General features: G+C 17.1%; 6 protein-coding genes across 7 annotated transcripts in view; 3 read left to right on the plus strand and 3 right to left on the minus strand.

The window, feature by feature from the left end:
• The window catches only part of LOC122714483 (tumor necrosis factor receptor superfamily member wengen), a 24140-nt gene extending 23658 nt beyond the window's left edge, over positions 1-482 (minus strand). Inside the window, exon 1 of the mRNA XM_043935844.1 lies at positions 217-482. The gene's annotated coding sequence lies outside the window, so the exon portion shown is untranslated. The remainder of the gene's footprint in view (positions 1-216) is intronic.
• A 1020-nt stretch (positions 483-1502) lies between these two features.
• Positions 1503-3164, plus strand: LOC122714487 (transmembrane protein 41 homolog). The gene is made up of 4 exons (XM_043935852.1): positions 1503-1612; positions 2122-2233; positions 2296-2424; positions 2600-3164. Exons 1-4 carry the CDS (start codon positions 1579-1581, stop codon positions 3102-3104), a joined length of 780 nt encoding a protein of 259 aa, XP_043791787.1. The 5' UTR covers positions 1503-1578; the 3' UTR covers positions 3105-3164.
• Positions 3165-3606: 442 nt separating this feature from the next.
• On the minus strand, positions 3607-5909 carry LOC122714497. Its single transcript, XM_043935867.1, has 5 exons — positions 5507-5909; positions 4914-5175; positions 4623-4830; positions 3967-4096; positions 3607-3774 (listed from the first exon to the last, which is right to left on the minus strand). Exons 1-5 carry the CDS (start codon positions 5829-5831, stop codon positions 3683-3685), a joined length of 1017 nt encoding a protein of 338 aa, XP_043791802.1. The 5' UTR covers positions 5832-5909; the 3' UTR covers positions 3607-3682.
• A 1073-nt stretch (positions 5910-6982) lies between these two features.
• On the minus strand, positions 6983-8107 carry LOC122714503 (NADH dehydrogenase [ubiquinone] 1 beta subcomplex subunit 9). The gene is made up of 2 exons (XM_043935874.1): positions 7906-8107; positions 6983-7329 (listed from the first exon to the last, which is right to left on the minus strand). Exons 1-2 carry the CDS (start codon positions 8013-8015, stop codon positions 7002-7004), a joined length of 438 nt encoding a protein of 145 aa, XP_043791809.1. The 5' UTR covers positions 8016-8107; the 3' UTR covers positions 6983-7001.
• A 514-nt stretch (positions 8108-8621) lies between these two features.
• On the plus strand, positions 8622-11051 carry LOC122714488. The gene is made up of 5 exons (XM_043935853.1): positions 8622-8806; positions 9099-9328; positions 9850-9985; positions 10127-10580; positions 10655-11051. The coding sequence occupies exons 2-5, from the start codon at positions 9160-9162 to the stop codon at positions 10934-10936; spliced, it is 1041 nt and encodes a 346-aa protein (XP_043791788.1). The 5' UTR covers positions 8622-8806; positions 9099-9159; the 3' UTR covers positions 10937-11051.
• A 2470-nt stretch (positions 11052-13521) lies between these two features.
• LOC122714460 (FAD-dependent oxidoreductase domain-containing protein 1) lies at positions 13522-27012 on the plus strand. 2 transcript variants are annotated; one of them, XM_043935802.1, is made up of 7 exons: positions 13522-13605; positions 22179-22454; positions 22646-23119; positions 25373-25518; positions 25624-25710; positions 25847-26000; positions 26699-27012. In XM_043935802.1, the coding sequence occupies exons 1-7, from the start codon at positions 13522-13524 to the stop codon at positions 26951-26953; spliced, it is 1476 nt and encodes a 491-aa protein (XP_043791737.1). In that variant the 3' UTR covers positions 26954-27012. The 2 variants fall into 2 exon arrangements, with proteins under 2 accessions (XP_043791737.1, XP_043791738.1); XM_043935803.1 differs by lacking the exon at positions 13522-13605 and adding an exon at positions 18699-18847.
• The last annotated feature ends 175 nt before the right edge of the window (positions 27013-27187 follow it).

Below are 27187 nucleotides of genomic sequence, written 5' to 3' on the forward strand. Positions count from 1 at the left end.
TATTATAGTATAAATTATATAAATTCTCTTGAATTATTAAATATAAAAAGAATTCAATAAGAAATGCAATAAATCAAATAAAATAATAATAAAATGAAAATATATTTTATTGAATTAAAATAAAATAATATTTAAAAAAAGACATGCTGACAATACATTTACATAAATAAAAGTTTATTATGTTATATTATATTTTATATATATAATTATACATACGCTGCCTTCGATAAATGCAGACCTATCATGACGCAATCCAATCGATGTATCCAAGAATGATCACCGGGAGAAAAACCAACAAAATATCCAGAATACACAAAAAATCATTGAACTTTCCATTCGAACGGAATCGTGAATGAAAATTAAATGAAAATTTATAAGTTCTAAATCTTCTTCAAAGCAAAATTAACAAAACTCTATTTTCGGCATATTAAAATATAAATACAAAAGTGGTACTTCAAAAAAATCTCCACTGCTACAAACTAGACGCGCACCACCCGCCGACCACAACACAACTGACTAGACTGGTTATTCTAATTTCCGCCCACGATCCTCCCTTAGAAAGAGAAAAAGTTCTAAAAGAAAGAAAGAGATACTGAAAAGAAAGAGATATGAAAAGAAACTTAGAGGTAGAAAAAGATAAAAGAAGACAGAGGGAGCCACGTGGTGAAATAAAATAAGAAATAGTGATGGCTTTAAACATCGATATTTATTGTTAACAATTTTTTGTAGTGCAATTTCTACTACAAAAAATAATGCTTCATGAAATGTAAGATTAAATGTACTATGTTCATTAATAGTAATGTTATCATTAACAACAGGTATATATAAGAAAATTTTAATATAATTTCATAATTTAATTAACTTATCATTTTAACATAATATAAATAATATAAATAAAATATTAAAATTAAATAAATAATTTATTATAGTTTATATATCAAATTTTATATTTATTTTTTATAAAATAATATTTTTTATACATATTTTAAATTTTATACATATTTTATATTTTTTTAAAATTTTTATTTAAATAATCTGAATATAATATTATTATTAAATACATAATTTATTATTAATATTTATAATTAATTTTAATTAATTTTAATTAATGATTATATTATTATTTATTATTTTTATATTTATGCTTTTCTTAAATATTTAAATTAAAGAAAATTTAAAGTGTAAAATATATCAATAAAATCATTTATGGATGTAATAAAAAATTAAAATAATAAGAATAATATTTAAAAAATATAATAAATATAAAAATATAAAAAATTTATTAATAATAATATATAATAATTATTAATACTAATTTTAATTTAAATTTAATTTTCTTAATTATAACCAGTATAGTTTATCTATCAATATTTAATTTTTTATACATATCAATATTAAATTAAATTATAAGTTAAAAAATAAATAATAAATGCCAAATTTATTAAAAATCATTATATTATAAACCATATTTATAAAAAAAATTAATTTATTTTTATTTATTACAAAAAAATTTTCTATCTTTGCGCCATCTTGAATTGCTGAGTAATTAGCTTCTAAGAAAATAGTAACAACCTAGTTATGAAAACAGAAACTAGAATAAAACAGAATATCGGTAGGATATTTGTTTTAAAATAGAATTTTTTAATAAACCAAATATTAATTTTATTTCAAATAATGTTTGTTACTTTTTATTATTAAAAAGACTTAATAATTCGATTGTTAATTATTATGAAATTTTATTTAGTTTTATTAATAAACTTTTAATCAATATATCATAATTTTAAATTATTTATATATTTATTAACACATTTTATTATTGTAGAATTCAATATCGCATAATATAAAAATAGAAGAATTCTAACCTTAAAACTCATTATTCTTGTCATCATAATAAAATACATGAAAATTATTTATAATTTATTAAGAAAATTACTAACATAGTATGTTTTCATGCTTAGTTTTATTTATAATTTTTATTAAAGTAAATATAATTTATTAAAAGTTAATTTAATATAATTTTTAAATTAAAAAAAATTAGTAAAAATTTTTAATATTTTAATAAATTAAATTTATTATTAAATATTATAATTTAATATTTTAATATATAAAATATATTTTCAGATTCCTCTAAGGAGGTATCGACAAAACAAGCAATTTTAACAGTTAGCGTGGTCTTTATCACCTCTTTATCAGCATTACTTTATGTATATACTACTTTTCCAGAACTTACAGAGTAAGAAATAATCATAATAATGTTGATAAAAAGAAGAAACATTTAAATTCATTATATTTCAGAGATGAACAACAGCATATGAAATTACCATTAGATCTTGAAGAAGCTAAAAATTTGGGTAAACTTCTTGGACGATATAGAGATCTTTATTATTTTCAAGTGCTAATTGGATTATTTCTTACATATATTTTGTATCCTTCAATATGAAGTCTATAATTTTAAAATATATATAATAAAATAATAATATATCATTTTTATATAAGTAATTTTCTAATTTACATATAATATATTATTCATAATTATTTTAAAATCTCATATAATTATTGAAAAAAATAATTCATAAAATAGTCCTTAACATAGATTTAGTTTACAAACTTTTGCTATTCCAGGTTCTATTTTCCTTTCAATCCTTTCTGGTTTTCTTTTTCCTTTTCCTTTAGCTTTATTATTAGTATGCAGTTGCAGTGCAGTAGGAGCATCACTTTGCTATCTTCTTTCATCACTTTTGGGACGTAGATTGCTTTTTAAATATTTCCCAGAAAAAGCAAGAGAATGGACATTAACAGTAAAAAAACACAAAGATAATCTTTTTAATTACATGCTATTTCTTCGAATAACTCCATTACTTCCAAATTGGTTTATAAATCTAGCCAGTCCTATAATTGGAGTGCCTCTTGCACCATTTACTGTAGGCACATTTTTTGGAGTTGTTCCACCATCTTTTATTGCCATTCAAGCAGGTCAGACATTACAAAACTTAACTTTATCTACTGGCTGGTCATGGAAAAGTATTATAATATTATGTGTATTTGCTGTATTATCATTAGTGCCTATTTTATTTAAACAAAAGATACAACAAAAGTTTGATTAAATTTTAGGAAAGAAATTCAAAAAATTTATTTAATTAAAAAATGATATGATTATTTATTTTTTAATACTTGAAATAGTAAAAAAAAAATTAGTCAAAATATGAAATATAAAAAAATATTATTTTCAACATGATTTATATTATTTAAAAAAAGTTTATTTCCTAGAAATAAAATTTTACATTTTTAATATTTTCATTTATGTAATTATATAAAACTTTAAATATTTATTTAAGAGATTTCTTACTTTTCTTGTAATTGTAACATCTTATATCAATTCTTACACTATTTTTTTATTTTTTTTGTATAGTATCAATTATTATAATTTTTTTTGTGTAGTATCAATTGTTTGTAATTAATAAATTATAATTTTGAAAAATAAGCACAAATTTAAATTATTATATTATAAATATTAATTAATAAATATTATATTATTTTATTTATAAAATTTTTTATAAAATCAATTATTTAGAAAATTGTTCAAAAGAAATGAAAAAAAAATAAAAATTAATATAATGACAGTTTTTAATAAAAATATAATAAAATATAATTATAAAAAATTAATTTAATGTGAAAAAATAATTCAGCAAAATGAAGTCATATAACTAATGGTAATACTAGTTGAATTTAAAGCTGGAAGGCTGATTGGCCGCCAATACCACCAATTATACCATACTGAAAAAAAATATTTCACCAGTAATTTATTTAAGTATTAATTATTGTATATGAAATTCAAATAAAAATTAATTTAAATTAAATTTGAATAAATTTATATTAACGTAATATTAAAAATAAAATAAAAGTTACAAACATAAATTAATTTTTTTAGCTAATTTTAAGTCAAAGTTAAAAAATTAAAATACTTACAAGTTTTTCCAGCAGATAATAATACTGTAAAAGATTTACAAGATGTAATACATTCCGGACTTGCTATCATTTTTATCAATCTTGTACCAGTTGTACATCTTATCATTACATTACTACATTCAGGATTTGGCTAAAATTTTTTAGAAATTGTATTAAAAAAATTTTCTATATATTTACTCTATATATATTATATTATTCTAATATAACATATTTTTAAATTCTGTTATTAATTAATATATTGAAATATATTTTAATATATTTATTATATTTCACTATATGTTCAAAAATCATAAAACATCTTCCATTCTTAATAAATAAAATTTCAATATACAATGAAGAATATATGTACTTAAAATTTCATATATTTTTTTTTAATATATTGGTATAATTTATATATTTCATATCATAAAATATTAAGTTCAGTAGTTTTATATTTTTTATATTTTTTAATTTATATCAGTTTTGAATTAAATGTAAATTGATTTATAATTTATGAACAAATTATATGCAATATAAATTGAAGAATTTATTTTACTATAATTTATTTTACATACTTTAAATAGTATGAATTTTTCTTTATTAATTTTTTTTCTTATTTTTTATTTCTTATAAAACAATATTTTGCACAACAAAAAATTTTTTATAAAATATCTTACTAAAGAATAGGATGGAGATTTTGGTTCATCAAAAAAAATAAATCTTTCTGTACTTTGTTCCCACCAATTTGGTGTATCTATAGGTTTTGGAAATAATTTTCTTAAAATTCTTCCTGCTCTCATACGATTAATTCTCCACAAAATATGATTATTTAAATTTTTAGAAAGATTTAAATCCATCTTTTTTTCCATAATATCTCGAATATTTCTAAAATAATGTACTTTTTATTTAAAAACTACTTGTACTATTTTTGTTTATATATATTTTTTATATATATATTTGTTCAATACCTGTAAGTCATATTGTTAGATAATATTTTCATAGCATCTTTTTCAAATATTTCTGAATATTGCCATAATAATTGTTGTACATTTTCCATATGAACTAGAGAATAATTTTCTGTTTTTATATAAGGAATTCCTGGATTAAATGATCTAGATATGTGGTGACCACTTAGATCTGGTATAAAATGTATAACGCTACAAGGCCAACAATCCATATCATTTATATAAAAATATGGATTTTCTAATATGCACCATTCATCATATAATTCTAAAAAACAAAAATATACAAATAATAAAAAAAATGTTATTCAAAACACTTATTTCTAATATAAATTTATTATTATATTGAAATAAGTTTAAAAAATGAACACTGATTTTTAATATTTAAATTATTTTATTAAATATTTTTTAATAAAGTACATTTAATATATTCATAAAAATTATTAAAAATTAATTATATAAAAAATTGATTTTTACAACACGCTATAAAAAATAATATAGAATTAAATATAAAAAATCAATTGAAATCTAAACATATATTAAAATTATAAAGTTTATTAATGAAATATATTTAACAGAAAGCTATAATACTAACATACCAGATAAAGAAGGATAATGTTGAATTATTGGTATTGCAATTTTTCTTAATAATTTTAAACCTGGATAAATAGAATTCTGCAAATTCCTCAATAACACTACTGCTAAGATCTTTTTATCAAAAAATATAAAACATATAACTATTATACATAATATTATAACCATACTTTTTATAACAATATGGAAATTAATTTTTTTGTTTTTTTTTTCAAGAATATAAAAAGAATTTTGTAAAATTCTATTGATTTCAGTTTCTGTAATACCATTTTCACGTGCACATTGATAAATCTTTTCTAATTCCTTTTTATATTCTTCTAAATGAACCATTTTTCAAAAACAAATTAAAAATAATAAATGATAAAGTATAATGATAAAGTATTTGCAACTATTTATTGAAATTTAAAATAAATATGTATATTTATATATTTATATATAATGCAATTCATAAACTATATTATTTGCAAAACTTTAATGATATAATTCACTACTAATATTTATGTTACGCATTACGTTTTTACACCATTAAAAAACAAATTTATAGATCTGCACTAATCTGTAGATTTATTATTAAATTCGATTTAAATTCAATTACACATTTTAAAAATACAATATTATCTATTTATGAATTATCTATGATATAAAAATATATTTATAATAAAAAAATAATATATTATAATAATATACTATTTTATTAAATAAATAATATAATATAATTGCTATTAATATAATATGCATGATGTTCATTTAAAAAATCCAAATATGCAAATATCTCAAAAACATTATTTCATCATATCATAAACGATATTTTGAAAAAAATATCAAGTAAAAAAATTTCAAAAATTTTAAGAAAGAAATACATTCTATTTATTTTTGATTTATTAAATATTGATAAAAACATTTCTTTATTTGATAAAAACTTATATTTGCAGATTATTCTGCAGAAAAAAAGAAGAAATTCTTTATTAAATTATTTAACATTTGTTGTAAAAATATTTGCATATAAAATTTTTAAATGAACATTTTATATATTATAATAATACAATATATAAATATATAATAACATAATAATAACTCTATAATGTAATAAATATAAATATTAATATATGCTACAAGTTATATAAATATAATATTTATTAAATATAAAATATAAAAATATAATATATATATCAATTATTATTATTTTTTAATAAAAAAATTTAGAATATATAAATTTAATTGCACAAATTTATATAACAGATTAGAAAAGTATAAGTTAAATATATAACAAATAAATATGTAAGCATTGTGTTTATCAAAATAATTCAACTTTTCACCACTCACTATCATTTTATAATAAATATAAAAAAATAAAATAATAAGAGCAATATAAAAATAGCTAGATTTTTATTATATATATATATTACATATATGTTATTTATTATATACATTATATTTAAATATCAATGTACTTTATTTTAACTACATTATATCATTACAGATATAATTTGAATCACTTATTTATTTATTAGATTTAGAAGTTTCTTTATTATCTAAATATAATTTTTTATATAATTTTTCATATTCTACTTTAAGTTTTTCTCTTTGACCAAAATATTTTGGATATTGAGCTTTTTCAATTGGATCCCAAAAATCAAGCACAGCATCGGGTGGTTCAACAAAACGCCCATGAACTATTCCACCTGGACTATCAGGAAACTTATATGGATCCCAATGACATTTTTTAAATAATTCTTCTTCGCCTTCCAATAGTAATTTTTTTGCAATACGAGCATCTGGTATATGTCGATTTTTTTCAAAACGTTGTCTTAATAAAACTGCTTTATATCTAAATTAAAATAATCCATATTATATATATAATAATAACTTCTAATTATAATAATACATTCATGAGATTTTCTATATATTCAATAATTATATATTAAATCTTAAATAATTAGAATTATATAATAATAATTAAATATTTGAAGAAGTTTAAAATATAAATTTAACAATCCTTATTAGTCCTTTTATTAATCTTTAAAGCTATTATTGAAAAAAATTTTATAAAAACAGCTCTTGAAATAAAATTTCATTCATAATAGCATTCAAAAGTTAAAGTAATAATAATAATTTATTAATTATTATATTTTTAAAGTTAAAGTAATAATTATAATTTATTAATGTCTTTTATATATCAATATAAATTTTACATAAATAAAAATTTAATAATGATAAAAAAAATATAAAAATTATTTAAAATAAATAATCAAGACAAGACTTACATCAGTGCAATAATATGTTTATAAGAAAAACATATTTAATAATATATGATCGATATTATTAAAAATTAATTAACTCTATATATATATATATATATAAAAAATAATTTTTTTATTATTATATTTAACTTAAAAATTTTTACCTATATTCATGTCTTCTATAATTAAAACTTTCTAATGTACGTAAAGCACGTTTGTAAAGACTACAAACTTTTCTAGTATGACTTATTAATCCTGATGGTAATTCAGCCATTTTCTTTTTAAGTCAATTTAAAAGTCAAAATTTATTTTTATATATTATTTAAGTTTTAAGATTACTTAACCAGTATTGGAATAAACTATCATAGTCATAAACTATAAGAAATTAAACTAGATAGGAGTATAAAATCATAAAAATTATGATAAATAATTTAAAAATTATTTTGAATTAATAACATTTTTATATAATTTATTATTATATAATAAATTAATATATTATATAATAAATTACAATATAACAATAATTCTTATGAAATAATTATATGTATAAAACTTTTTAAATTATAATAAAAATATGCGTTATGTACACATTTATTTCTTTTATTTTTTGATTATTTTTTTAATTTTTTTAATGTAATATATATAATTTATTTTAAATTTATGTAATAATATCATGTATGGTTTTTTTAAATTTGTTAAATATTAAATAACATTAATAACATATTATTTTATATAATGAAAAATACATATATTTGAAATAAAATTATATATTAAAGCAAAAGGCAAGAAAGTTAAAATAATTATAAAATTGAAATAATATATAATTTAAGATAGAAAAATATAACAGAAAGCTTCCGGTTAAGCAGTGTGACGGAAGTCTAGTTAACCATAAAGAATGGCGATTGTCATTTTATTTACGCATTCTTTATTTTTCAGCATACTTAACGACCGATTTTTAGAACGCGACACAAACTTTAGTATTCTCAACAATTGAGGAAACTTTTAATTATATCATTGTGCAATGAATTTAAATTTTGTTATTCATTTCAAATAACAATATTTATAGTAAAAATCTTTAAAATTTAAATTAACCAAAAAATTCAATCTTTAATTTTATTCTCAAATAAATAAGTTGCTTCAATTTTATTAAAAATTTAATTATAATTAATAAAACACAAATTTATTTATCTCTTTATTTTTCTATTTATTTACTTAATTCATGAATAAAATTAAAAATAAGAATAAATGAAATCATTAATTTAATTCTATTTTAATTAAATTTTTAACATTTATATCACAAATATTAAATTTTTGAATGATATAAAGATTTCATTTAGTTATCAAATTAAAAACATAGGATCGAGTTTTCAATATTGACGACAATAATTTATTTCTTCGAACGATTTTCAACGGACGAAATGGTGCCGACGATGCCGCCTGATTCGCATAAAATTTCATTGAAGATTATTGAAGCGATAAAACAACATCCAGTTTTATATAGTGCTGAAGTAAAAGGTTCTTCTATTAAGCTTCAAGAATTTCGACAGAAGGTTTGGAAAAGGATTTCGGATGAACTTGGTCTTGATCGTACGAATTCGTTTTCTTCTTTGACCTTTTTCGGATAATTTTAATGTTATTGTATGCTATCGTTTTATCACTAAAATGTTTAATTTAATTTTTATATATTATTTTCAAATTTATTTCAATAAAAATATTTTTATGTAATTTTATTTTATAAATGTCATAAAAATTGAAATAATATAATGAAATTTAAATATTTCTTTATAAAAACGTAAATATAAAGTTATATACGATATTTACTGTTAAGAAAAAAAATTTATTTAATAATAATAATATTTATTTATTAAAAGATAATTATAATTATTCACTATGCAAAAATATTGTTTTATCTTTATGAGATTTATTTTAAAATTTATAAGGAAATATATATTTATAAATTTAGGATATTTTTTATATTTTTTACAATTAAGATCTTTTGATTTTATATTACATAAATTTTAAATTTTAAATTTATTACAACAGTACATAAATTTAAAAATTTAATATTAAAAAATAATATATAAATATAATTAATATAATATTTTCAGCTACATGGGTGAGATTAAGATGGAAAAATTTAAGAGATACTTACTGTCGTATACTTAAATATAAAAACAAAACAGAAAAAGGAGTTCGTAGGAAAAAATGGATTTTTGAAGATCATCTTAGTTTTCTGAAATTTCCGTAAGAAAATTATATAATATTTTAATAACTTAGTATTTAATAATGATAATTTTGTTAAAGTTATGTAATATATATAATGTTCAATATATTAGTTATTAATATTATATTATAATTTGATATATAATATAAATATTTATTTAGATATGAATCAGATTATCAACCTCAAAGTATAGAATTAACTGAAGATTACATTCAGGATATAAATGCAGGTGGTATAAGCTCTGAAGGTCTTTTAGAACAATTAGAAGATCGAAATGATGAAGATTATAGTGAATATTTGGAGGTTCTAGAAGAAACAACTGCAGATCCAATTTTAGAACATGATTCAATAGAATTAAATGATCATAATGATAATGCAGTGAAAAATGTGGAAGTAGAAAATACAATGCAACATGATATTGATTCATATGCTCAACAAATTCAATCAAAATATAGAAAAATAAGACCAAAGAAAATGAAAATCGAATCATTAGATGTGCCTACAACTTACAGTATTTTAAAAACTTCACCTTTTAAAAATAAAACAGTTGATACATCAATTTTTGTTACTGCACCAACTACAAATAATTCTACAAAAAATTCTTCTAAAATAGAAGTAAGATGTAATTACCATTGTTTTTAATTAAAGTTACTTCTTATTTTGTTTAATTTCATAAATACATATTATAGGATACACAGAACAATTATGATCAAGTTTATTTAGCTCCTGAAGGAAAAAGTAGTATAGAACTTTTTTTTGATAGTATGGCACAAACTGTTAAACGACTCCCTCCAAAAGCTCAAGCAGATATTAAAATGAATATTTGTAAAATTGTAACAGAAGCAGAACTAAGGTATTCTGGACGTAATACACCTCAGAGTACTCAACAATTTATAGCTCCACCTGGAATGATTCCTAAATTAGTTCTCATTCCATGTAATATGATTGATGGGCAAAATAACAAAGGTTAATTTTTTATGACAATGATTTCTATCTGATGAAAGAATTATTGTGATTTATTGTAATATAAAATTCGTTTATCTTACTATAAAAAATTACTATAAAAATGAAAAATATTAAGCTAAAGAAATAGTTCAAATAAAAATGATTTTTCTATTTAATGTTGTGTTTTATCTTTTTATAATAAATAGAAAAAAGAATGTATATAAATAATATCGTTATATTTTAAGCTGTTGTTATATAAATATAGTTATTTTAATAGAATTATTGTTGTTTTAATATATTTATTTATACCCAATCAAATTATTTTTCTTAATAAAAATATTTTAATAAATCATCAAAGACAAATATATTTATTAATTTAATTATTTAAATGAAATCTTTAAATTATTAAGATAATTTAATATAATATGTTCAAATAATTAAAAAATTAATTATGTTACATAAAAAGAAATCTAAGAGATCTTTTATGATAATATTTTTATGATTATTATGAAAATTTATAAGTTATTTTCAAGTCATGTCATCTATTAATCAATGTGTAATTTTTTGTTTTTGAAAAATAATATGGTAATCAATTTATAGAAAATATTTTTAATTTAATATAGATTTCATACATATTAACTTTTTGAAAAATTTTTTATATATATTTAATTACAATTATTTGTGTTTATTATATATTTCCGTATGAACATTTTATTTTATATTTACAACATTATATTTGTGAAAAATTATAATATATTCAACATATGTAATAATATAATAACAATAATATATATAATAATATAATAATTTAACATATCTAAAATTATTTATTGAATTATATTAAAAACAACAATATATATAAAATTTACATAAAACATATTTATTTGTAAGTTTCAAATTATTTTATTATTAAATTTATAATTCTACAATTCATTATTATTGATATATTTTAAAATAAAGATTTTAGATATATATCCACTATTATATAATAGAATAATAATTTTTAAATTTTTTATTTATTTTTTTAATTTCTTTTATTTATATATTCTGAGAGATATACTCAAAATAATTATTTCTTTTATAAATAACTTATTCTATTTTTCAATAAATATTGCTACTGCATTAAAAATTTTATTTTTGAAATTGCAATATATATATCAAGGTTATTTATTGTTGTATTTTGTTTATATACAATAAAAAGAATAGATCTTTATTTGTTATTTTTATCCATTATCATTTTATCCAACTTTAGAAAATATACTTAAAAAGTAATATTTTTTTCATTTTGTGATTATTTTATTTTTATGATTATGTTATATGTATAATCAATATTTATTTTATGATGAGTAATATATAATATAAAGATAAATGGTTTGTTAAAAAATTCTTAAATTTTTTGATAATAAATTATCTATATAATATAATAGAGAATTTATTTATATAATATATAAATGATTATAATAATGATAATAATATAAATATATAATACAATATCTCAAATATAAAAACATTTATCAGATTTGTTTTAAGGAAAGACAATTAAGAAAGAGCTATTATTTTGAATAATTTCTTTATTCTAAAGAATATTATACTTATTCTAAAATATAAAAGTAATGAAATTCAAAAAAATTTATGAAAAATAAAGAATTATTGTCCTAATCTAGTTACATATGTATATAAAATCTTAAATCAATAACAAATGAATCAAAATTTGCATATATGTATGATTTGCATATATGCATATTTAATATGCATTTCTTCGTTAAAAATGTTCTGACAAACATGCTGATAAAGTTGTTTATATAATTTGTATGTGTAATCATTAATTTTTTATAAGAATTATGAATATAATAAATTATATAGAATATTTAAATTATTATGAGGCATAATTTTTAAATTATTTTATTAATAATTTTTTTGTTTTATAATTATAAATTTATTTCCATAAGTTTAAAAAATTTTCTGAATTATTATAATATGACACATATATTCAAGAAATATTTAAATCTCATTAATTATATATCATATTGTTTAAAAAAATATTAAAAAATAATTTTATTTTTTGGTTTAAAAATTTATGTATTACATAATTATTTTATAAATAATTTTGTTATTTATCATAATTTAATTTTATTATTTTATTAGCATATTTACTCTACATTAAAATCATAATTTATATTGTATAATTTATATTCATAATTTACATTTATATTATCACTTTATAATTAAAATTATATTTTAATAAAATATGCATTTATAATGTATAATACTTTAAATATTAAATCAAATTACATTTAATAATAATATATATGCATGTGTGTGTGTGTGTGTGTATATATATATATATATATATATATATATATATAAATTGATAAAACGAACTTCAATAAGGAAGATATTGTTTTAAAAACAGAAACATTTAATGTTAATCTAATCTTTTTCATGCAACCACAATATTTTAGAAAAAAGTTATCAAATTTTTAAATGTTCATCATAACATTATTATTTCTGCAAAATTTTATATAATGTTATAACATTATATAATTATTTAACGAACATCAGAAAATTTTAATTTCAATTCAGTATATGCAGAGTTTGAACAATTATAAAAATGTTGCGTTTTCTTTTAAAAAAAGATTATAATTTTCTACAAAAATGTGTATTTTTTCAATTAAGAAGAAATTTGACTAATAAGGTAATCGCAGAAAAATTAATATTGAGGTTAAGATCTAATATTAATAAATAATTGTTTAAGTAATTTATTTCATTTTGTTTAATTTATTTTTTCTTTCTTTTATTAATCTATTATGTTTATTGTATTTATTTATTTTTATTTATTATTTATATTATTATTTTTAATTTGTTCTACATCTTGAAATATATGAATAATTTAAGTATTAATTGAAGTATTAATTAATTAATTTATTTTTATTGTAAGATTTTATTTAATAAAATTTAAAATTTATTATATTTATAAAAATATTAATATTTTTATTATAATAATAATAAAATAAGAAATAATATTTATTATTATTATATTATTATTATTATTATTATATATATTATTATTATAATTTTTATTATTTATAATTTATTAAAAAATATTTATATATTTATATTTATATGTAGTTATGACTTATTATATATATATTTACATTATATATGTGTATATATATATATATATTATATTATATATTTTTATATTTGTCCTAAAAATTGTTAATCATTTATTATTTAATAATAATAAATATAATTTTAATGTTGATTGTTTTTATTCTAAAAAATTAGTATAAATTTGATATATCTAGTTATTATTATAAGAATTATTTGATTTTTATAAATTGTTTTTATAGCTTGTTTAATAAGTGATAATATTATATTATTTTCTTATTCTCTATTTATTTTTTAAAGAAATAGATAATGAAAATTTTTTATTAAGGATTTATTAAGAATAGAATAGAAATAATTTTAAAATATTATAATTAAAAAGCTTAAAATTAAAAAGAAGAATCATAATTTTATTACCTAATTTATTTAAATATTAAGATAAATAATTATTATTTTATTGCTTATATATATCTCATTTTATTTAAGATATTCATTTAATTTATCTTATAATTATTTATCTAATAATAATATCTTATTGACGAATAAGAGATTTTATTTAAGATATATCTATATTTTACAAAAGATTTATTTTATATAAGTCTTATTCATTCATTTACCTATACTTTCTGAAGTACAATATTATAAATTATTATTGGTATAGATAGTCTAAATATATAACTGATCTTTTTTATAAAGAGTAAAAATTATAGTAAATAAAAATCATATTAAAATCCATATTTATGAACTTATTATATACAAATATAATAAAAAGATAATAAAATTTTATTATTATTTAGTAAATCAATTAAAATTGTTACATATAATACATATAATAGTTCAATATATTTTATTTATCAAAAAATTAATTTCATTAAATTTTCATTACAAAACGAATATTATCTTTATCTATTTTTTTTAATAATTTAATAAAATTTGTTTAAAGCTTATTTCTAGGTTTTTATCAGTATTTATTTTTTCATTAATAATTAATTTTAATAATTTTAAATAATCATTTTGCTAATGAATCTGTGATTTTGTTTTCTGCTCACGGATCTGAATGAATTTGAATTAGATAATTTTGAATAACTTTTCCTTTTATATGCATCAATTTACATGTCATTTTTACTTTTTAAATTATTCATAAAAAACTCATTTAGATCCATGAAATATAAAACATTTAGATAACTGGAATTACAATAAACAATACAACATCAACCATAAAGTGATTAAGTTTCTCTCTCTCTCTTTCTCTCTATATATTCTTTATATATATATATCTGTATACATGTCACAAAGAAAATTTTAACTCTCATTCATTCCTTATTTTTAACTTAATTTATTCTTCAGTATTTTTTTATTTTGAATATTAAATTGACATAATCGTAAAGAGTCAATGTTATGAAATGAAAAGATAAATAATTAATTTTGCTAATTATTTTATTGAAAATAAAAAATAAAAGATGAAAAAAATTGTAAAATTGTAAAAAATTGATGATTTTTAAACATGTTGTAAAAATTAACATTTTGAATAATTTTTATATATATATATATATATATATATATATATAATAGATCTAATAATAATTTTTTATTTATTATTATTATTATTTATATTATATATTCAAATTCAAGAAATTACTATTACATAACTATTACAGTAGCTTATATGTATATATCCGTGATAAAATATGCAACGTATTTTTTGTTAAGCATACACATAACGGATGAATCTATCAAAAAGTTATTTGAATTGTTAAGTTGTTAACTGTTGAAAAGTTATTTGAAAGTGATAGATTTGAAATATTTCAATGCCAATTCATATCAAATTTTCTGTGAAAATTATTTTAATATCTATCCATAAAGAGCTTAGATAATGCGAAAATAAATTAGAAAACAACTTTTGAGTAATTGAACTTACAATAAAGTTATAATAGTAAGTTAAATAGTATTTAATAATATTAATTTTATATTTAATATAAGATATAACATTATATCGAAATTGAAAAGAGATAGTTTTTCTGCAATTTCACCTATCAATCATTATAATTTCGAATGCTTAAAAGTTTCGCATTTTGCTAATCCAACTTTTCTATAGATAAATAATAAAAATATATGAAATATAAAAGTGATAATATTAGTTTAACTATTATACATTTTAGATACCAATCATAATATAATTATAAAATATAATATAATATAATTATAAAATTTCTGCAAAAAGTTTTTGATCATTTTTTAAAATACAATAACTATTTTAAAAAATTTTGATTTAAACCATTTTTCTTAAGAAATTAGAAAGATTAAGTTTGCTAGATAATGCGTAAAAAAATTTTTGAAAAAAATTCAGTTGATCGAAATCATAGAAGAAAATAATAAAGATTTATTTCAGTTTTTATATTTATGCTGAAAATTTCATCGAAATTCATTGATACAAAAACAAGTATAGAAAGAATCTATTAATTTTATTTTCTGCCAAAGGTTATATAAATGATAAGTGATAATCGCATGCTGACATATATTTTGTCATATACGTATAAGTCAAATTCTATATATTAGTAATAATATTTTTTTATAAATATTTCGAAAATTAAACTGATTGTTAGTTTTACATATATATAGAAAAACAGATGTATAGAAAAAAAATTGTTGAAAATCTTTTCTATATATTTAAAAATGATTGAAGTCGAGAATTTTTGCTGAGATTGCTAGCTTTTCTATATTTTGAAATAAATATTCATTATAAAATGTTTATATTAGATTTCATTGATTATATTCAATTGAGATATTCATTGACTATATTCATTAATTATGTTCAATTTCGCATTACTTTGATCTTATCGTTTATTTTTTGCAACAAAAAGAAAAACAAAGAAAATAATTCAAAACTATGCATGTCTAATTGCAAAAATAAAAAGATTATTAAATGTGTAATTGTCATACAATAATTTAAAAGTATGATTATCAATTACAATGAATTGTAATAGCCATTAAAGAACTTGATAAAACACTGAAAATTATGTATTAAATTAACAAAAACATAAATTAACACAAATATATATATATTTCCAATTAAAAAAAAAAAAAAGTTTCAATTTTTTTATAGATATGAAATAACATTATTTTTTATATAAAAAAAATATGTCTAATTGAGATATCAATTATATAAATTATATAAATTATATAAATTATATCATATAGAAATAAAATACAAATAAAAGTTAAAAAATGCAAATTTGATAGCAATAGTTTTATAATAAATATTGTTATTAAATCATAAGATAATTTATTTTAATAAAACTATTTTAATATTTTTTACATTTATAACAAATATTAAAAATATTTTATATGATATTAAAAGACTAGTTTATTATTATAAAAAAAGAATATCTTTTTTGAAAAATTATTTTTTTCTAAAATTTTCAAAATCATCGATATTTTCTTATAAGTAGATATTTTTTTACTGCATCAAATAGGTATTAAATTATAGAGAAACATAGATGTATAATTAGAACCATTTTAATTACTCTATAAATAATGATTTTAATGAAAAATTAATGAAAAATTTTAGATAAAAGTTCAAAATCATTTTAAGAAGAATATAATAATTGAACGTATTTTTATAAATTTATATGTTTAGAACATGTAAAAGTCAATTGATCTCCTAAATTATTATATGATCTAAATTCATTTAAATTATCGTATGAAAGATAAGAAATATATGAACAGAAAACTAAGAATATTTAAAAAAAACAAATTTTTCATGTTTTTTATACATTCATTAATACCTCTTTATTTGAGATATATGAAAAAAATACATATACTATAATATGAATTTTAATCATTTATTAAAAATAATCATAATTCAATCAATTTTCAATAAAAAAATTAAATTTTTTTATTTTTGCATTGATTTATTTTTTTCAACTTTCGTACTTGTTTCAATCTTTAAAATTATTCTTTATTTGTATACAGAAATAGATTTGTCATATTCGTTATTAAATATATTAGTTTTATAATTTTTTCAAGTAATATATTTTAACAATATATGATTAGATCAATCATTTATTACATTTTTTAAATTAATTTATTTATGATGTAATGAAAAATTCTACCAATCTAATACATTTTCTTTATTTGAAGTCTTGGAATTCATTTGACAAATTTTCCGGTTTTATTAATAATTCCGAAAATATGATTTTTTCTTAATGTAATAATTTAGCTGTGATATATCATCGTATTATAGTTATCAAAAAGATTCGATATTCTATATTATAGTGTTCATTATTCAACAATATTATTTTTTTGCAACAAAAAAAATTATTAAATCATCAACAATAATTAGTTAATAATTAAAAGAAGTAATCATAATTGTAATCAAAGATCATGATAGATTTAATAATTATTAATCATAAGATAATTATGATTGAATCATAATTTATTTGTAATAAGTAATGTATATATATTTTTTGAAAAATAGATGATATTTATTATTTATATAGTTTTGAAATATAGTTAAGTTAAAATAAATTGCTTATTTAATATGCAAATATAATTTGCTTTTAATATTATTTTTTCTTTAAATATTTTATTTAATATTTAATAATATATGCTTTTGTTACATTTATTACTTTATGATATATATTTCAACAGAAATTGAAAATAGCACGAGCATGTTATATAAAAGAAGAAAAACTTCTTTCATCAATGGATATTAATACTTAAATTTAATTGTTGAACAAATGTAAAATAAATGTATAAAATATTTTGAGTGACATTATTCTTAAAATTGAACATCTCATCATTATATGAAGCAATTTCCTGATTTTTCGGTGAGTTTTGAGTTAAAATTACTTTAATTACTATTGCTTCTTTGTATTCAATTTTCTCTTTCTTTCTTTCTTTCTCTTTTATTTCTTTTCTTTTAATTTTATATATGATAATTATAGATTACAAGATTATTTTCTGTGACGATTATTTAATTAATGATTATAATTATTATTATTATTTTCTTTTTAATAAAATAATTGATTATTGTGATTTTACGAGATCAAAGATATCTTTCTTAACTTTGACAATTTTCCATTTTTCGTTGTTGTTGTTTTTTTCTTTACAAATAAAAATAAAATATATTTTTTATCTGCAATTTTTTTTAATATATAATAAGAATATGTAATGTCTATTAATAAACTATTATTATTTTACTTTCAATCGAATATCTATTATAATAAATAATATCTATTATAATAATATATTATCTATTATAAATAAATATTTTTTATTTATATATTATTATTATTATTATTATTATATTATATTATATTATATATATAATAGCAATGATTTTAAAGATACATTAAGATATATAAAAAATGACATATCTTCAAGGTGAATCACAAGAAAACAACACCTAAATATCTTTGTTGGATTTAAAGATATGATACATTAGAATTAGAATAGTTTCGAAGGATGTACATTGGATGTACATCATAATATTATTTTTTTCGATATTTTCAAGATTATTAACGTTTTTTTAAATGGAATTGTATATTTTTTTCTCTTATATATTGTCAACATCTAAACAAGTTTAACCATGTAATACAATATGATACATCAAATGATCTTCAATCCAGAAAAATGGAATAAATAAAATTCAAACTTTTTAAAGTTCTGTTTGTTCGAGATTATAAAGTTCAAGAATTCAAAAGATTCTAAGATATAAAGTTCAGAAGTTTAACAAATTCTGATTTTGAAAGGATTCTAAGGTTCAAATAAGGTTCTGATTTTCAAGAAATTCTTCTAAAACGCTCGTACCTTCTAAAACCTTATACTCACCTCGCAAGATCGCGGATCTTCGGTAACGGTACTAAATTGTCAATAACAATATGGACCAATCTCTTAATTGGGATATCTTCATATCTAAGGAAAATTCCTAGAATTAAACTGGAGGGTTACACCATTCATAGAGTCTGCTGTTACTGTTACCAAAAAACTAATCCGCGAGTGTAATAATATATAATAATTCTTTTCAAGAAGAATGATGTTGATTGTCGAGATTGGCATAGCTGGAAAATGTCGTCTCAAATTCCAAGATATTCATACTCCATTTATATCGAAATGTTTCTAACAAATATATTCCAAATTCTTCTCTTAAAAAATGGTATTTTTGCAACATCACTGTTGTACCTGTGTTGTTCAATGTCTCAATACCTATCATTTAACTACAATATATTAATCAAATTTCAAAATGATTAAATTTGATTAATATATTAATCAAATTTCAAAAAATTAATCAAATTTAATTTAAATAAACAAAAATAAAAAATATAATCTAATAAAAAATATAATCTAATTATTTATCAAAGAAAGTTATTATACTTTTGTATAAAAACATTGCAAATAATATTATTAAAAATATAAAGCAATAATATATATTAAAAAGATATTGAAAATTTTTTTTCTTTTAAACTAATTTTTGAAGAATTTAATACAATGATTATTTCGGACATATTTAATATTTTTTAATTATTTAAAAAATCTTTTTGCTTGAATTATCTTGTTATTTTATTATAGTTTCATTATTTATTGTTTTATTAAAATTTGAATTGAAATAAAAAAAATTTGCTAATATTAAATTAAGAAAAAAAAAGAGAATAATAATAATGCATTATTATAAGAATTGTTATTTCAAATTTATCAATCACATCAATAATAGTTACAATGTCTTTAAAAACATAGAATAATATAGAATATAGAATAAAACATAGAATAATGACAAAAAAATATATTGTGAAGAATATATTACTTAAAATTTGAATCATAACATTATGTACATCATATGTAAAAACATTAATCACATTAAATAAAAAGTATATATATTAGAAAAAAAAAATAAAAACATTTTATCTTTTAACAATTTTCAATACAATCGTTATCGTTTTATATATTATGTAATTAGTTTTATTTTAATTAAATAAATATTATAATGTTTAAATAAATATTATAATTTTTTTTTACTTTATTATTTTATTAATTATATTCGTTATTGAGAAATAAATCATTTTAACAATCTTTTTTTTTTTAAAAAAGAAGATTGTAACTATTTTAATTAATAATAACTAATAAAAGAATTAAATAAACGATTCAAGTTTTAAATTATTTTTTTTTTTAAAATTTGAATAAAAATTTAAAGTCACAGTAAAATTTAGCAAATTTTGCTAGTATATAAATGATAGTTAATAAATCTAAAAATAGTAATTTTATATTGACATATATATTGTCTTGTACATTTATAAGTAAAATTCAAGGATTGGATATATTTGTAACCACCTATATATAATTAATGAAAATATAAAAAATCTATAATAATTAATCAATTTTAATAAAAAAAATCAGAAATTACATATAATGTATAAGTATAATAAATATATTGATGAATTTTTTTTTTTATATACATTTCTTATATATTTCTACTTATGTATTATTATTTATATATATTAGAATATATATATATATATATATATATATATATATCATAATATGAAATGATTAATCAAAGATTTCAATATTATTAAAAAAAAAGTTTTCAAATTTATGAATTTAAAATTAAGACAGTATTGTCATATATCACATAATACAAATTGTAATATATATAATGATATTATATGATATGATATTACAATGATATATTTATAAAATTTTGATTCTAGAACACAAATAAAAAACAAACAAAAAAAGTTCATAAAAACAAACATAAGAGATGTAATAGCTATAAAATTGTTTTATTCTATTTTCGTTTTGTCTCATCTTTTACAAATTTCAATTGCTTATAATTTAAATAAACTTTAATTAACATTTATATATATATATATTATATATATAATATATATACATACTATATTATATATATATATTTAACGTTCTATAGAAATATGATTAACATAAATAAAAAATATGATTATATATATTTTTATTAAAAAAATTATTTATAATTTTAATTGTTTCTTGAAATAATTTTATTTGTCATATAAAAATTCAATATAGTTATAATAAAAATATATTATATATTAAATATATTATATTATTTATATTTATTTATATTATTTTATATTATAAAATTAAAATAAAATTAAAATTTATATTAACTTTTATATAATTTTTCAGGATACATCTTCTGTAATTACACAAAAAGAAAAAGATTCTAATACTACAATAATAAAAAAATTAAAAAATAATTTGACATTGATAAAAGATTCTCTTGTTGTAAGAGATGTTGATGATATATTAGTAGAATGGATGGATCGACCACCAATACTTCCAGAAAATTGTGATGTTGTAATAATTGGAGGTGGAGTAATAGGCAGTTCTATAGCTTATTGGTTGAAACAACGAATTTATACAAGTGATTTTAAAGTTGTAGTTGTAGAAAAAGATCCTATGGTAAGTTTTTTTAGAAATGTTAATAATTTAATAATAATAATAATTATTAATTTAATAATAATTTAATAATAATAATTTTTTATTATTATAATATAATCTGAATAAACATAATGAACAAATATTAATAATATTAATGTTTTTTTAAAAAATATCAATAAAATTTAAATAATATTTTTTAATTTTATTTTTAGTATACCACAGCATCAACAGTTCTTTCTGCTGGAGGTTTACGTCAACAATTTTCTTTGAAAGAAAATATTGAAATGTCTCTTTTTGGTGCAGAATTTATACGCAATGTTAATGAATACTTAGGCATTGATGGAGAACCTAAAATTAATACATATTTTCATCCACATGGATATTTAATATTAGCATCTGAAAAAGGAGCTCAAACATTGATAAAAAATTCTAAATTACAAAATTTTCTTGGAGCAAAAAATATCTTATTATCATCTGCCAAATTAAAAGATATATTTCCTTGGTTAAATATAGAAGATGTTGAATTAGGTTGTTTAGGATTAGAAAAAGAAGGATGGTTTGATCCATGGGCTCTTCTTTCTGCTTTTAAAAAAAAAGCATTATTATTGGGAGCAAATTATATTTGTGGAGAAGCACAAGGATTTATCTATAAAGATGACAAAGATGAAGAAATAGATAAATTAATTGTAAGATTTTCAAATTTAATTTTCTTAGAATATTATATTAATAATATTACTATTAAATATTAAATTTATTATATGAATACATTTTTCTTATTTTTAATATTTATTATTATTCTTGTATTATATACAGATTATTAATATATTCGTAGAATATTTAAAGAGTCAATAAAGATAAAATAAATATAAATTTATAAAGATGTATACAAAAATATTGATTAAAATTGAAGTTTGTGTTAAATGAAGCAAGATAGAAAAAGAGTGAAAGTCTTTGTTATACAGTTGTTTTCTGTTTTTCTCATCTCGCCTATTAATCCAATGCGAATTTAAATTGTTTATAATTTAATAAATAATCTTCCAATCAATATTTTTATATATCAATTTTTGTATTTGTTTTAATTTCTAGAATAGATTTTTCAAAAGTGTTCTGCTATAAATATATTAATATTTTCAATAACTTCATTAGTTTAATTAGATTTTCTATTTAATTTGATAATTTTAAATAATTCAAAGATTATTTATATATGGAACAATATATGAAACAAAAATTAAACAATGTTAAGAAAATAGATGTTATTAGTTTTTCTGAAAATATATTCATTGAGAAATACTTAATAGCATAAAATTAAAAATATTTTAATATATTATTTCACAATTTATACTTCTTATAAAAATATATTCAATTTTAAAATTAGTTTAAAATTTATTCAGTTTTCATTTTAAATAGAATATTGAAGTTGATAAGTTTGTTAAATAGAAGTTTTGAAATTATCAAGCTGAACAATGCAAACTAAATATAAATTTTTCTTAATAAAAAAAATTGGAGGAAGAAGAAAAGAAGAAAAGAAAGAAACAGAGAAAAAAGAAATAAAAGAGAAAAAAGAATTGATAAATTTCAAACTAATGTAAAATTTATTTATTCATTATAAGAAAAATTTTGTTTCTATATATTAAATAAAATTTAATGTAATTCTTTTAATATTATTAGATTGAATCTAAAATAATTTTATTATGATAATCAAATACAAATAAATAATCAATATAAATAGAATTATGATGACTTTCAATTTTATTAGATCTAATAATTTTCTTTGATTTTCTCAAGATTTATTTATAAAAATAGTAGATTTGTATTGTATTAAAAATGTAAAAAAAATTAATTTATTATATTAAATAATAAGAAAATTTATAAAAATTTCAAATTTTATGATAATCCTGATAATATTGAGGATGATAAAAAATCAATATAAAGTAAAGAAAAATAATATAAAGTTTTTTATTTAGTAATTTAATTTATGGCAGAATTAATATTGTTTTTATATATTTGCGGAAGGAAAATATATAGAAATTAATTCTACAGATACAAGAATCTTCTTTTTGAAGCAAATTATCATTATTTAAAGAATAACTGTAATATATGGAAAAAATTTTGAAAATGGTTGTACGTGGAAGTTGTAGGAAATAACAATATATAAATATACATATTAGAATTCATATTTTTTTTTGAAATCGCTAAATATTCGCTCTGGAATAAATATTAAATGATCAATCATAGTCTTTTTATCAGAAGGCATATTTATCTTCTCCTTTGTGGCCAAATCTTCTAAATCATTATATGAAACAATAATTGAACAATGTTAAGAAAATAGATGTTATTAGTTTTTCTGAAAATATATTCATTGAGAAATACTTAAAAGGATAAAATTAAAAATATTTTAATATATTTTTTCACAATTTAATTATCATAATTATCATAATATTGGCAACATAAAGTCGGTCTATTTATTATTCTCAATTGTAATTTATTTATTTTTTATTAGAATATTAATTGATAGTTGTAAAGTTTCAAATTTTGTGATTATTTGCCAAGAGTTCTTTTTTACTTGCAATTATATCTAGTCATCTTAATCATAATTTGTTTAATGGCAAATTAATAGCAGATCTTTTAAAATTATTAACATCACATATGTAGAGATCATTCAAAACTTAAAAAAAAACAGAATATCTTAGAGTAAACATTTTAAACACTTTAGTAATATAAAAAGATTTCAGATTTATATTTGATCAGCGTGATACTAAAAAAGTAAAAAAATTTATCATTTTATATAAATATCACTGTTTAATAATTATTTTTCTTCACTTTTTTTATATTTACATAAATATTCTAGAACCATATATAAATCTATTTAAAAAAAAGATTTTTTTAAAATAATATAAATTTTAGTAATTTACACATATTATTATTATTATATATTTTAGATAAAAACTAAAGAAGGTGAAATACATAATATAAAATTTTCAATTGCTATTGTGGCTGCTGGTGCCTTTAGTGGAAAAGTTGCAAAAATGGCTAAACTTGGTACAGGAAATGGATTACTACAAATAAGTTTACCTGTTGAACCAAGGTTATCATTTTGTATTATTAAATATCTTAAATAAATATAAAATTTAAATTTATATTAATATTATTACTTATTAATGTAATCTTAACGTAAAAATTATTGTCATAGGAAAAGATATGTTTATTGTTTTCACTGTCCTGATGGACCAGGTTTAAATACACCATTAACAATAGATTATTCTGGAACATATTTCAGGTAAATATTTATAAAATTTATAAAATAGAAAGTTGTTCTTATAAATTATAAATTTATAAATATTATTTTAATATTTTAATATTTTAAAATCGAATATATTTTATTATTATTAATTAAGTATTAATATTTATTCTAGAAGAGAAGGTCTAGCAGGTAGTTTCATTTGTGGAAGATCTCCAGAGGAATCTGAAGAACCTACTATTGAAGATTTAAGTGTTGACTATGATTATTTTGATGAAAAAGTCTGGCCTATACTTGCACAAAGAGTTCCAGTTTTTGAAAAATTAAAGGTATTTTTTTAAATTATTTATAAATTATTTTAAAGGTATATTTTTAAATTATAAATTTAAAAAATATAAAATAATATAGAAAATATTATATAATTATATTTTTTATAGAAATAATAGTCAAAAATGAAATATATTAAAAATACTGAATTAAACGCTTATAATTTAATTTTTATTTCTATAAAAAAAAAATTTGAAAATTTTCTTGATATTAATTGGAAATTAATATCAAGAATTTTCTTAAATCCTTATTACATATTCTTAATATACAATTAAATTTGTTTATATACAATTTAATGAAATAAATATATGCATGATTAAGACATTTTATTAAGATTAATATTATCAAAATTCTCAACAATAATTTGATAATTTGCAAATTTTATACTAAAGGAAATATATAATATTTCTATATTAATAAAAAATTTTATATTTATATTAATATTATAATTATATTAATATTAATATAATTATATTAATATATTAATATTTATATTATATTTTATATTTTTTATATTATATGAATATATTATTATATATATATTAAAATTATTGATATTTTTATATAATTATTATTAAAAAAATTTGGATTAATAGATTAATATAGAAATAACATATGAATCTGTTATATTTAAAATTATTAATTTTATATTACAAGATATAGGAACATATATTTGTATTTATTGTATTTACTATTCCAGTTAAAATCTTCTTGGGCAGGTTATTATGAATACAATACATTTGATCAAAATGGAATAATTGGAAGACATCCATTTTATCAAAATTTACTTTTTGCGACTGGATTTAGTGGACATGGAATTCAACAAGCACCTGCTGTAGGTAGAGCAGTTTCAGAATTAATTATTGATGGTGAATACACAACAATTGATTTATCAAATCTTAGCTTTGATAGAATTATTAAATGTACACCCACATATGAAGCAAATATTATTTGAAATATGCTTTTAATTTTAGAAAATTAATTATATAATAATAATTCTAAATATAAACAATATTTTATATATTTTATATATACATATTTTAGAAGAATTATAGAAAAATAAATATTTTATATATATTATATGCATATATAACTAATATAAATATAAATTATGTTTTGTTCAAAATTTAAAATTTATTTAAAATACAATATATAGATATTGTTTTATATATATATATATATAATACAA

This window comes from Apis laboriosa, unplaced genomic scaffold (genome assembly GCF_014066325.1).
Source record: "Apis laboriosa isolate Shangri-la unplaced genomic scaffold, ASM1406632v1 scaffold30_cov140, whole genome shotgun sequence".
In the NCBI taxonomy this organism is placed as follows: domain Eukaryota; kingdom Metazoa; phylum Arthropoda; class Insecta; order Hymenoptera; family Apidae; genus Apis; species Apis laboriosa.